General features: G+C 40.5%; 2 protein-coding genes across 3 annotated transcripts in view; both read left to right on the forward strand.

The window, feature by feature from the left end:
* Positions 1-163: 163 nt before the first annotated feature.
* rilp (Rab interacting lysosomal protein) lies at positions 164-11,425 on the forward strand. 2 transcript variants are annotated; one of them, XM_028573439.1, is made up of 8 exons: positions 164-868; positions 2,623-2,749; positions 5,306-5,427; positions 6,551-6,736; positions 8,471-8,640; positions 8,833-8,958; positions 9,041-9,139; positions 9,914-11,425. In XM_028573439.1, the coding sequence occupies exons 1-8, from the start codon at positions 530-532 to the stop codon at positions 10,038-10,040; spliced, it is 1,296 nt and encodes a 431-aa protein (XP_028429240.1). In that variant the 5' UTR covers positions 164-529; the 3' UTR covers positions 10,041-11,425. The 2 variants fall into 2 exon arrangements, with proteins under 2 accessions (XP_028429240.1, XP_028429241.1); XM_028573440.1 differs by having other exon boundaries at positions 165-868; positions 2,626-2,749.
* Positions 11,426-11,738: 313 nt separating this feature from the next.
* Positions 11,739-13,377, forward strand: part of scarf1 (scavenger receptor class F, member 1) — a 9,425-nt gene continuing 7,786 nt past the window's right edge. The window contains exons 1-4 of the mRNA XM_028574446.1: positions 11,739-12,087; positions 12,379-12,440; positions 12,599-12,700; positions 13,085-13,377. The exon at positions 13,085-13,377 is cut by the window's right edge and continues 248 nt beyond it. Of these exons, the coding sequence (XP_028430247.1) occupies positions 11,990-12,087; positions 12,379-12,440; positions 12,599-12,700; positions 13,085-13,377 (555 nt within the window). The 5' untranslated portion in view covers positions 11,739-11,989. The remainder of the gene's footprint in view (positions 12,088-12,378; positions 12,441-12,598; positions 12,701-13,084) is intronic.

Raw genomic sequence — 13,377 nt, forward strand, 5'->3', positions numbered from 1 at the left:
TCATAGTTCTGTGATTTACATTTATTGGGACAGTTATAGGTCAGCATTTGTGACTGCAGATCTACGGAGGAAATTCAATGTTCACGCTCTGGTGCATGCATCAGTATGCTCGACCTGGCAGGCGAGTCTCTGCGTGTAGTTGTGTGTTTATACTCGAATTACATTGGTCAAAAAAGTAGGAGGATCCTGCAACGAGTAGCCTGCAGGATTACTGTCCTGGACTGGAGAGCCTTGTGCTATAGTTCACTGCGGGGTACTCGATGTTCTTGTATTTTTGACGTGACTGTTGAATTGAAACATTGAAAATTCATGACGTGTTGTTGGAAGAGGAGCAAATTAAGTATAGGCGTGTCGGTTGCGTGGGCTCAACCTTAACAATGTGCGCACTTTAAACTTCACATACTTGTTCGTCGTTTTCACATTTCTAATCACTTTTATTTTACGGCTGGCTGTCATGTCGCGCTGACGAGACACTGTCGGTTTCGATAGCAGATAAAGAGCATGTGAAGTAAGCTGCTGGGACTCAGACATGGAGGCACCTGAAGCACACTCGGAGACCAGAGAAACAGAGGGCTGTTTTCACAGGACTTTCTCAGCGCTGACTGTGGATGATGTGTATGAAATAGCCAAACTGATCGGCACCGAGGTGGAGAAACTTATCGATGGTTGTGGCAAAGAGAGCGTCGTGGGTCTGGTGCCAAAAATAGTGAAAGTGTTGGAGCTGCTGGAGAGCTTCGCGTCGAGGAACCATGCTCACAAACTGAAGGAAGAGGAACTGCTCAAGACCTTCGAGACGATACAGCTGCAACAGCAGAAGAAACGCGCCGGGAAAGAAAGCGACGAGGGCAACGATAAAAATGAGATACGGGTGAGAGACATGGGAGCTTTTAATCCTCCCAGCATTTCGTCAACAACCTAACGTTATAAACACCATTCTTTTCACTCACTGCGTGCGTGTTATTTCAACGTTACAACTGTGTAACACTGCTTTACTTTAACGTTATGGTTGTGTTATATGTCGAACAAACGTCGAATAGTTGACGGGCAGGCCAGAGGAGCCACTTGTACTGTAGATACGTTACATGGCCGACGCATCCCAAATGTAGCTAGCGTCAACATTAAAGTTACAGAAGGCTCGTATGGAGTGTATATGTTTGTTTGGGCCCTGACATTGTCTTAATATAAACTGTACTAGCTACTACCTTGCTGTTTCTCACGGTGGCTATCATTTCAGTTAACTGACTACTGAATCCGTGTCAGTTTCAATTATTGTCTAGCTAGAGTAGTATCGGTGTTGTAATTGAACGTTGTAACAGTTGGGATTTAACAATGTATACGTTTACATTTGTTTTTATACCGTGTTGCTGTTCTATATCCACTACGTTCCGCTTCCTTCCCGAGGCTATTTTGCAGCGGCACCGTGTTTTTCTCCCATCACGGAATGCTGTCTGGACTAGCCAGACCCTCCCTTGCAGCGCTGTGGAGGCAGGTCTGGCAATGCGAGATGACCATGTTGCATTTTAGCAGTAGGCTACTTGGTGTTATTTATCAAAGTTAATGCAGACTAGTCATGTTTTAATTAATGTAGATGTACAACAATTATTAATGATGATAAAAAACAATAGTTAATGAGTTAGTGTATTATAACATTAACTATTTTAGCATGTTCTATTTTGGACTACCAACAAGACAAAGTGGGCAACTGGGTAGTATAGTTTGTGGATATTCAGTTAACAGAAACTTTAAATAGGAATATCCACTCTAAAGTATGATATCAGGGGTTAAAAGGGCCTCAGCAGCTCAATTTTGTTCGAGGGCCCCAAGCAGGTTAATCCAGTCATCTGTATGTTCCACATATAGCCTATGTAAAACGTTATTCTGCAATGTAAACAAACATAGGTCTACTCCCCATTCTCCATCTCTGGTCATTGTGTGAATGCTGATTCAGCAGCATTCACAGTATTGTTATCCGATTCTTCATTCTTCAACTTTCTTTGGTCGCCTCTAACTTCTGCATATGTTCAGCTCCAAAAAACATTAAAATATCAAAATGTTCAGCTCTTTAAGCACATGATGGGACTTCAACATTTGTCCTGCCATTTTTTTTTTTTACAATTAAAGTCAATGAGAGCAGGCTTCAACTCCTCTTCTACTTCAAAATCTATCTCCTACTTCATACTTTCACCCACAGACACCAATCAAACTTTAAACCATTCACAAAAACGTAAGCTATTACTATATAACTAGTACATATGGGACATTAAAATGAATGCTGCTGTGACAGAAGTACCTGTTACTGTACAGCCAAAGGAAAGATTGTACCATAAGTGTTATGGTTTAATAACAAGCCAAGTAACTTCATTGTTGTGAAACTGTGTGACAACCAATCTTTCACATGGTTTTGTAAAGAAAAAGCAATTATTTGTTTTTAAATACTTTGATCATACTAATAAAGTCTTAACACATTTATTTGTTCTGTGCTGTTTAACAAGACATCTGTAATAACTTCACAAAACTAACAAAATGACACACCTGCTTGGACACAACCTATTTTGCGGAGGGCAAAGGGCAATTACATCAGATCTTGCTATGGTTTTACAGTCAGTGTTTCATCCTCTCAAGCAGGAGCTGCAGCAGAAGGAGCAGCAGTGGAGGAAGAGGTGTGAGGAGCTGCAAGCACACATACAGCAGCTCCAGGAGGACAGGGAGGAGCTGCAGAGCAGGCTGAAGGGCAGCCATGCACAGGAAGGTAGGTCCAAAGATTTAAAAAGTAAAATGTATAGTTTGTTAGATGACTTCCCAAATCAGCTACGAAGTACTTAATTCCAAAAGCAACCTGTTCCCTGTTCTGCGCTACATATAGGTTATAAGTTTTAGGTAATATAAAATTAATACATGTGCATATCACAAAAACAATCTAGCATGCTTTGTACCTCATTGCTTATGAATTAGATTTGAATATTCCAGTCCAAGAATGCAAATGTAGTTCTTTTCATGAAAATGCTTCAATGACTGCATATTCAAAGCAGTGGGTTAACATGTGTCGTATGTGCTGAGGCTGAAAGCTGTCAAACTGGTCGTTGCAATGTTAATAGTGCAGTTATTTTGTGGGGTGAAGCAGCAGCAGTTGTCTCAGGTAGGATATGACTCAGAAGAGGGCTGTGTTTACCCTGTAAAAATGATGACATTGCACTGATAAAAAACAAAGAAATTAACATAAAAATATAGAATTGTATATATATATATATATATATATATATATATATATATATATATATATATATATATATATATATATATATACGTATACTATATGTGCAGAGTAGGTTTATTATAATTAGAGATGGCGTGATACCATCTTTTGCTTCCCGATTCCGATACCTACAGAACTTTCTTTTATTATCCAGTTCGACAGTCAGTTATAACGGAAAAAGAACATAAATAAACTACTTTAACGTAGATTTTCTTTAGGGCTTTATTACGTGGTACCCAAAAAAAACTCCAATACTTCCCTATACCGATACCAGCGTTTTAGGCAGTATCGGAGCCGATACTGGTATCGGTGTCGGAACATATTTAATTATAATGTTTTTCCTTTAAAGAACATTTTATCATATTTTCACTTGGTAAATAAGTCAATATTTCATAAAATAGGAAAAATAAATGTAATGCTAACTGGCTGAATAATTATTTGTTGGTGCACATAATTTACATTTGACACTACTTCATTAATTTAGTTTTAATAGTTGAAACAGAAAAATACATCATTACTTTTTCTCTCTCTCACCACAGTAATGTGAGCTAGAGGATGGATTCACCTTGCTGACTCTTGTTAGGTCTTGTACTGACAGGAAAAACAAAATGTCCTAATACCGGTTTATTTGACGAGGCCATGTGGCAGATGAATGTGATAATAATCTATTTTATGTGATGAATGTGAAGTCCTGCTGTTAGGCTCCAACACATCACTCAGCTGACGTGAAATGTGCTGTCGATCATTTCAGTTTAATAACAAGAATTACATTTTAAGGGACTAAGTATATGGTTCTGTGCCTCCTAAATCCCCAGAATGGTTTAAAAGGCTGACCTTATTTTTTGCTGCAGCGCCAGTATGTCTGTAAAAAGTCACTTGAACCAAATCATAAAACAAAACACAAACATCTTGCCGTGAATGGTATCTGTATAGCTTTGGTTTTATTTGCCTAGGTTTTGAGATATCTCCGTCAATGATTTCTCCCTCCTCTCTGATACAATAGAGGTGAATGGAGAAAAGAAATACATCTGAAAAAGTCAACAGTAAAGTCAGTCTTTCCGAACACAATGTCTCAGTTAATTATGTTATTCTAGATAATCCACAGTCCTCACTGTGAACCTGTTTACTTTTTAGTGAAAAAAATGTTCCCAGTGAGTTCTGTTGATTATCCAAATTTACTGGCCCTGGAAAAAAGTTGATGTTGAACCTTTTGTTTCCAGTGCTGTGCTAAGTTAGAAATAAGGTGGCAGTGGTGGCCTAGTGGTTAAAGAAGCGAGCTTGGGACTGGGAGGTTGCTGACCAACCGACAGGATAAAATCTGGGTGGGGAAGGTGAAAGAATAGCGCTTGTCCCTCCCTCATTACCACCACCGAGGTGCCCTTGAGCAAGGCCATTAACCCCAACCGCTCCAGTGGAGCTGCTCAGTGGCCAGCAGATCACACTGTGGTTGTACTGGGCAGCTTCCAGGTATGAATGTGTAACTGTGTGAATGTGACAGGTCGTCGTTGCAAATGAGAATTTGTTCTCAATCGACTTACCTGGATAAATAAAAGGTAAACATTTTTTTTTTTATTCTGTTTACCTCTATATGCTGGGATGGTGGCATAGATTTAGAGATGAATAGCTCAAAACACATGAAACTGAAAACACTTGGACTAAGCCAGAGATACTGTATGTGTTTTGTGATTTGGGTGAACTGAACCTTTAGGTCCTATTTTTTCATAGGATGAAAGTATCCAGCTTTTTTTTGTATTTTTTAACTACTCTTATGCAGTCATCACTCTACTTTCTGCATTTCCCATGATTAGTTTGTTACATGATAGATTATTCGACCCTACAGATCAGTAAAGTTATTAGCCATCTATTAAGTACATAATCCAACAATATAACACAACCTATTCTATACCTGAATTTTGTCATTGCTTGATTACTCTAAATGTATTATAACAAGAGTCATAGCCAGCAGTGTTTTAAAGGTTTCACAAACAGGATGAATGTTTAGGGCTACTGTTTCCTTTACCTGATCCTTCATGTTTGTGTTTATGTGTGCAGACCGTGTCCAGCGGCAGGAGCGAGAGGTGATGCTGAAGCTGAAGGAGGTGGTGGACAAGCAGAGAGATGAGCTGAGGGCTAAAGTCCAGGAGATAACCACCATTTCCAAAGAGGCAGAGGCGGTAAGGAGACACAAACACAAATGTGTATGACCATTCTTCTGCGTACGCATACATTCATGCAACAGCAGCTCTCAAATAATTTTCCAAACATTTTTATCATTTAATTGATGGAACAATGGGCAACTGGCTGACACTGGGTTTCTAGCCTGAAGAGAAAAGTAGAGAGAAAGCTCTCATCCTTGCTGAGTGCATGACACCTGGACACACAAACACTATTTTATTATTTATTATTTTTATTTCAAAGGTTGGTTCCTTAAAGGCATGTTGCATTTCTCATAGAAACAATAGTGTTTATTATACATGTATTACTATTTATATTTGTACATGAATAATGAAATGTATCACATGCAGCATCAAAAGAGAAGTTACATCATGTAAATTACACCAATAAACACACTGAAAGACAGAAAGTGTTTCGGGGATAGAGGGAAGGTTGCAGGGATTATCCACATAGTTACTGGTTCAGGATTTAACTGCATTTAACACACAAGTCTAGGCAAAGTTTTCACCCCCACACAGCCATTGTGTGTGTGTGTGTGTGTGTGTGTGTGTGTGTGTGTGTGTGTGTGTTCTTGATTGGGTGTGTCTGTATGTGTGATAAGTCATGTATACCACGTGATTTAAATAGCAGCCATAACTTTGTGTCTGTGTGTGTGTGTGTGTGTGTGTGTGTGTTTGTTAATGCTTTGTTTTTTGCTCCGAGTCAGTTGACTTGGGTCTGAAAAAACGGCTCATGGTCAACTGAACTAGTTTCTCTGTTTGCTCAAATGGATGCCTAGAATGTTTTAGAATCCTTAAAATGAATGCTACACTTGTGTGGTTTCATTTTTTGCCCCCTCCTTCCCACAGACCTTTGGTCCATATCTATTGCATGGAGACATTTTCACCCCACTCTCAGATGCAGAAAGTTTGTCTTTTTGGTTTAGCCCCGGCTTGTTGGTTTTGGGTTTAACTATATTTACACCTGGTGGTAAATATGAAAACCTTTTTAGTAGGTCTATTTGCTGCTTGTTCATATATTATTGTGTGTGTGTGTGTGTGTGTGTGTGTGTGTGTGTGTGTGTGTGTGTGTGTGTGTGTGTGTGTGTGTGTGTGTGTGTTTGTGTGTGTGCGTGCACTGCAGCTGCAGGAGCAGTTGGAGCGCTTTATGAAGATGAATGCGGAGTTGCGACACAAGCAGAACGTGCTGCAGGCCCAGCTGAAGAGCACCGTGGAGAGGAAGGCCGACATGGAGGCCGACCTGAAGGAGAAAAGCAAAGAGATAGAAAACCTCCAAACACAGCTGGACAAAACCAACAGCAACGGACCTGTATGCACGACCCTTATTTATATATACTTCATTCATTATTTATTTTATTTCATGTCTAAAAAATGTTTAGCCTACTTCTCATGTATAGTAAAGGGTTTTGCTTCTCAAAACGCTTTTACATTTATTTATGGTATTAAAAATCAGCACTCACTGAGCTGCAAAATTAATCTGGACAATTAACTTATTTTGCTACTTCCCTCATTTTAAAATGTTCTGGACTAAAGTAAATGGAAAGCTTGTAATACTGATCAAATGACAGCTGCTTTCAAACCTACTCCAACCAAAACAAACTGGCATGTCTTTCCGAGCTCTCACAAGCTCAAGACTTTGTTGTTGATTGCAGTTTGATGTATTTTTGTAGACTGTATGACAAGAGGCCAGTACTACGAATCCAGATTAACATGCCCTGGATTTCTTTCAGTTATCCGGCTTTACTAACCCTAACAACCGCGGTCCCGCATTACCTGTGTCACGACGGTGGTTAACAACTAGTTCAGTCAACCCAGGGTTTCCCAATCCAGCGGCGCGCGCGTTACACATAAAAGAGGTGGTGTTTGCGCACCACGACCAATCGCAAACATCTACCAGAGTCACATATTTTAAACAAGAACGGCAAACTATAATTCTACATAAATATGAAGAACACAAACAGGGTTTTACAGGCAAAATGCAGGAAGGAAAGCTGGCAAAAAAAAAACGACGCTGTTTTACGTAAATCACAACGCTTATCCTATCAATATCACTTCCAGTGGTGTAGTCTACGTGACAGTAAGCTCCAGGATTTCTATATAGGCTACCCACTTAAAAATGCCCAATGACATGTAACCATTATATTTTTGATACATTTTTTAAATTGTCATCCATGCTTTTTTCTTAACATCTATAGGCTGAGTAAAGGTATTTTTACTGTAAATTGGTGCATTAAAGTGTATCGGAATGCAGGAAATGAAGTCGTTGATGCTTAAAACTTCCCTGGGGGAGGACACCCAGGCCCCCCACTATGATATGCCCCCCTCCTCCCCCAAAGGCAGATTCTGGCCAATATACAGTAGGCTACAGTACACCCACTATAATAGCCTACATTAGACTACACTGGTCACTTCCCCATCAGGCACAAGATCTGACCATAATTACACTTTTGCTTTCCATGAACTGTCGTTGCTTTAGCCTTTTGTTTCAGTTGAAACCCTGGCAGTGGTAAGCGATCGAGAGAGAAAATAAAAAAATATCAAAACATAATTCTAACCGATGTGCATATTAGCAACACACGGCTGAAGAAACCGACAAATAGCTTATGTGTAATTCCCTCCTCTTAAAATCTATATCGTTCATAAAGATACCCATCAGTGAATGTTAATGGGGTTGTCGGTCTCTAAATGTTTTAACTTTTATGAGCGCATCCATCTCTCTCTCCCCCCCCTCTCTCTCCCTCGCTCTCTCTCTCTCTGCGCACCGAGCTCCACCTCATTTTCTAAGAACGGTGACGCCGTTATCAATCAAGTATTGATTGGTCAGTAGGCGGTGCTTTAACACCGGTTGATCTATAATCTCCAACTTGACCTGCTCCCGACCAGGTTAGGTGTTCAGCATGAGTTACCATGGCGATTGAACCCGATAACAACTAATCCACCTTCGTGGTACAGAAAACCCTGGGTTGAACCTGAAGTTAGCTCGTTAACGCCAAATCTTGCTTCGTAGTACAGGCCTTTTGATGTCTCTCTGTTCTCCCATCAGCTCAGTCCAAGTCAAACAGCTTGTGAGTCCAAGAAAAAGGGGACAGTTTACCAGAAGGACCCTGATCAGCCGTGCTTCACCAAGAAGGAGGTGCGGGACATCATTTTTGAGAGGAACGAGCTCAAAACCAACCTCTTCCTGGTGCAGGAGGAGCTCAGCTACTATCAGAGGTGGGTCTACTGTCTGTGTGAACATGTCTTGTTTTGCCATCCTTTTGAGAGTAAGCTTTAGTTGAACATGTCCTGTTGCACATTTCAGCAAATTGAGGTCAGTTTAAATCCAGATGCAGTGACTGTGGGTATGTGGATGATATAGTTTACCTGCGATGTTACATGTACATAAAAATGATTGTCTTTCTGCAGGGAGATCCTGAATGAGGAGAGGTGTCCAGGTTTCCTATTAGAAGCCGTCCGCTCTGCCATCAAAAAAAAGAGAAAGCTAATCAAGACAAAGATGCTCGGGATCCCAGCAAACGAATGCAGCAGCAGGTCTCTCTTGAACACACTCAACAGACATCGTGATATCCAGAAATAATGGGCCTGTTGTTTACAGTTTTTGTCTTCTTGCCAGTGATGAGGAGGAGAGGAGTTCTCTGTTTGGACAGACAGAAGTAGATGGCACTGAAGTTGACGGTACTACCAAACCAGCTGAGTCACGCATTCGAAACCTGTGAGTACAACTTAGACCAACACTGCTACACTGCATCGACTTGGAACCATGTGCTGGTCTGCAAAAAGCCAGAGATGATGTCCTCATTTGTTTAGCTCTCTGACCTGGGGTTTTTGGTAGTGGTGGGTTGGTCAAATATAAGTTGATTTCCTTGCTTGCAATGCTTTACAGTGTTGATTCAACAAAGAAAAAAGGACTGAAGTAAACAGAGGTCTGCAAAAGGCCATAAGCTGTTTGCATTTCCCTCTTTACCTTTACTACAATGTTTGTAGCTGTTAAGAGGTCTGTATTTTCTCATGATTCCAGTGTCTGGCATGCTGGACCAGACATTTTTCTGGTTATCTTTAATGTATGTGGGACATTGTGCTTCTCTTCAATGATTTTTCCAAAGAAAAGCTCATCATTAAATAGGCCAATAGATTTGTTTTAGTTTTTCTAGTAACTGTGTACATACGACACAGAGATCAGACTAATATTTCTCTTGACAGGAAAGCTCAGGATTATTACTTATTAAGTGAAGAATGTGTTTGACGACTCCTCTCTGGCCAGGACTGAAAATACAGTTGGGTCATATATATATATATATATATATATATATATATATATATATATATATATATATATATATATATCAAAGCATTGATTTTATCTCTCTCTCTTTCTGCTGACACTGTAGCTGTCCTAACATCCTCGTCAATCCGGGACTATGTTTAGCTGTAATCCCTGACTGCAGATCTGACCTCAAACCCGTCTTTTCTACTCTGTCTGCTGCAGCTTTGGCTTCCTGACGCGGTCGGGCAGCGGCCGCAACCCCACCCACATCAGCAACACCGCCTCCAGCTGGGAGATCATCGGAGACTCAGAGGCCGCTGATGAGACGGGGCAGCGACCGTCCCCCTGAGCCTGGTACTGACCACAGAGTTCACACTGTGAGACACCCTTCTTCCCTCAGTCACAAGTTCTTCCTCTGCTTGTAACAGACAAAGTGGTTTTGGCTCAGGACAAAATATTACGAGGACATTTGAACGCAGCACTTACAAAATCACAATGTAAGTGTGAGGAAAGAGAGCGTGTGAACATTTTTAAACAAACCTTTATATTTGCTTTATTTCGATCACAACTACTTTCATTTCCCTTTTTGTTAATTTCACTCATGGCCTAAGTCCCCTTATTCTTCCATAGAAGTGATACACAAGTATATACAGTATACTGTATATGGTACAGTGTATCGCAGTATTAAGAGGGATAGTTTCAACTCACAACAAAAAAAAGATACTTCCTTTTGTATGATTTAAGTTTTAATACAACAATCATGTTATCCTTCATTGTGAGGAAAGTGTAAAACTGGGTTATTACGCCTAGATATTTATATAGAACCTCAAACATTTTTAACAAAAACCAAAGACATTATAAAGGTATATATTCTGAAATTAAACTCTCCCTTCTAATAATATGGAAAGCAGTATAATAAGTTCACCTTTGTTCCACCACAGGGCATTGGTTCATTTTAAAACTTAACAATCAAGATTTTTCCAAAAATCTATCATGTTACTTTTACCTCAGTAGGGGAATTTTAAGCCATGTGTTTACTCATGTATTTTTCATGAATTGAAGCACTTTTATGCATAAGGCAGAAAAAAGAAAATTGTAGTCATATTACAGCATTTTAACCCCTTAAGCCTTAACTTACAGCTTGTATTGTTACAAATATATTTTCTTAATTTTTAGTCATTGCACAGAGTCAAACCCTTCGGCTGGTGTGTGTTTGATGCCTATGCCATACATGTGCATGTGTATATGTGTGTGTACGCACATGTATTCTGGCTGGTGTACCAGCCTCTGCAGTTTGGTTACTTTACTTTGAAAGGAAGCAATGAGCTTCCTTGTGGAAATGAGAAATGGCATTTTTTTTTTTTTGGTTCCCACCACCATTAGCTGACGAGGTAACCATAAAGTCGCCACATTCACTTTGTCTGACCCCTCTGAATGTCTGACCCTAACACTACTCAGACAATGACAGGCCAGTAATGTATTTGTTGAGAGACAATGTATGACCTTCCAATCAGATCATGTTTTCCTAAAATACTGTTTTACAAAAAAATACAATTTATTTTTGTAAGCATGTTTTTGCTGACAAACCAGATATAGGATTTCAATTGCCATGTGAGTGAATATTTTTGATGAAATTTGTTAAAATCAATAAAAAAAATTGTGGATTTTATGTGAAACTGAGATTTCAAGATTCAATTAAATCCATTAAATATATAATTATATTGCAAATCTAAATGATCTCGCTGCATTTTTTCCCATGATTCAAGAAAGAAAAAGACTAGATTCAAAAGAAGGCAATGTGCACCAAATGTTGCTGCTGTTGAATGAAAACATCTTTGTACTGGCTTTCAAGACTTACAGTATAAGGAGGACGAAGGGGTTCCTCATCATGTCCTGGAAGACAATGGATTCTGGGAAAAAGGTGAACATCAAGGGTGTGTGTTTGCGTTTGGTCAAGTCGCACCAGTGTGTGCGGCAAGTTTTGTGCATTAGTGTTCAACCATCTTTAAAAAGCTCTGTGTCTGGCTGAATAGAAGGAAGTGGCTCTGACTTCCCCAGGAAATGGAAAGAGGAAACCCGGGGGCTTCGACCCCTCTGGCTAATGTGGAGCCACAAGACGGCTCACAGCAGATAAAGAAGGAGGGAAGGGTGGAGGGTAGACAGAAAGAGAGATACTGCCTCTCATTGTGCTCCCCTTGACTGGAAGGAGAACAAGTTGAGAAGAAAGTCGGGAACAGACTGGACATAAAGACGTGAGACAGAAAGGTATTTGGTTTTGGTTTTGGATTTTGCGTGGAGATGAAGCTTCTCCTTAGAGCTCTGAGTGCTCTGCTCTGCTTCTCGCTGTCCTCACAAACACTGGATCCTGATGGGAGGAACGTCTGCCACAATATCAGGTACACTTTTACTTTACCTTCACTTACACCTGTTTGGATTATAACAAACAACAACACAATATTAGTAGAATTCCTGTAACTAATTGTAGTTCCTTTGAGCCATAGCATTTCTCAAGGAGCTCCACCTTCTCTAGGAGTTTAGAGTTTGTCCTGAAGAGCTCCTTCATCTGAATGAAGGCTATTTCATGTCTTCATTTCTTTTCATTAGCGTTTGTAGTTAACATTTTTCATGCAGTGTTTTATTTGCTAAGTTTCAGATTTGTCAGGCTGATTTGATTATTTTATATTCAGGGACCCCTCTACCCTGGTCTGTTGCACTGGGTGGCGTCAAGAGGGAAAAGAGTGCACCATACGTGAGTTTAACTATTCGAATGGACAGCAATCTGTAGGAGTTTTACTTTTACGGCCTTCATATTTGCATTGTTTTCCTGGTGTCTCATTCATTCACTAATATGCTGTGTGTGTGTGTGTGTGTGTGTGTGTGTGTGTGTGTGTGTGTGTGTGTGTGTAGCTGTGTGTGAGGGTGAGCTGGCTTGCCTGAAGGATGAGATCTGTGTGTATCCTGGAGTGTGTCGCTGCCCACCTGGCTACTACGGAGCTCACTGTAAAACACGTGAGTTACAGTAAACAACAGGAGCTGTTTAGCATCAATTTATTGAGGTGTCAGCTTGATTTACAATGCACTGAATATTTAATGTTTTATTGTGTAAAAGTGACTACCGTATTTCGGGTAACTTAAGATGAAACTAATAATGTATTTATGTAAAATGACAGCATAAACTAGGAAACTGGTGCTTTGGTAGACCTTTTAAACTGTGATATGGGGCCCCAACTAGAAACCGTTCGGGGTCACAATCCAAAAAGATTGGGAGTCTCTGGTTTAATCTTCAACAATACATACGTAGTATTTTATAAACATTATCATATGTTTATATGAAAAATCTTAAGCTGAAAAGTAACCAGTAACTATAGCTGTATTCCCTGTGTTTGTTACCAGGCTGTCCTTCTGAGTTCTGGGCTCCAGACTGTCGCCAGGTGTGTCAGTGCTACCCACACGGCCGCTGTCACCCCGTCACCGGTGAGTGCACTTGCAACTCCAACCGCTGGGGTCCACTGTGTCAGTACGCCTGCAAGTGCGGCCGGAACGGCCACTGCCACCCGGTCCATGGAAACTGCACCTGCAACGAGGGCTGGTGGACGTCAACCTGCTCCAAGCCGTGCCAGTGCGTCAGCGGGGGGTCTGTGGGTCCCGGCTGCGACCAGCTAACAGGCCGGTGTCAGTGCAACAGG

The sequence above is a fragment of the Perca flavescens genome, chromosome 3, assembly GCF_004354835.1.
Source record: "Perca flavescens isolate YP-PL-M2 chromosome 3, PFLA_1.0, whole genome shotgun sequence".
NCBI lineage: Eukaryota > Metazoa > Chordata > Actinopteri > Perciformes > Percidae > Perca > Perca flavescens.

Bases quoted from the DNA above. Each gene is read 5' to 3' on its own strand.
- rilp (XM_028573439.1), top strand. From the start codon at position 530: ATGGAGGCACCTGAAGCACACTCGGAGACCAGAGAAACAGAGGGCTGT. The intron at 6,737-8,470 runs GTATGCACGACC...TTCTCCCATCAG, and splicing joins AAACCAACAGCAACGGACCT to CTCAGTCCAAGTCAAACAGC. The intron at 9,140-9,913 runs GTGAGTACAACT...TGTCTGCTGCAG, and splicing joins GAGTCACGCATTCGAAACCT to CTTTGGCTTCCTGACGCGGT.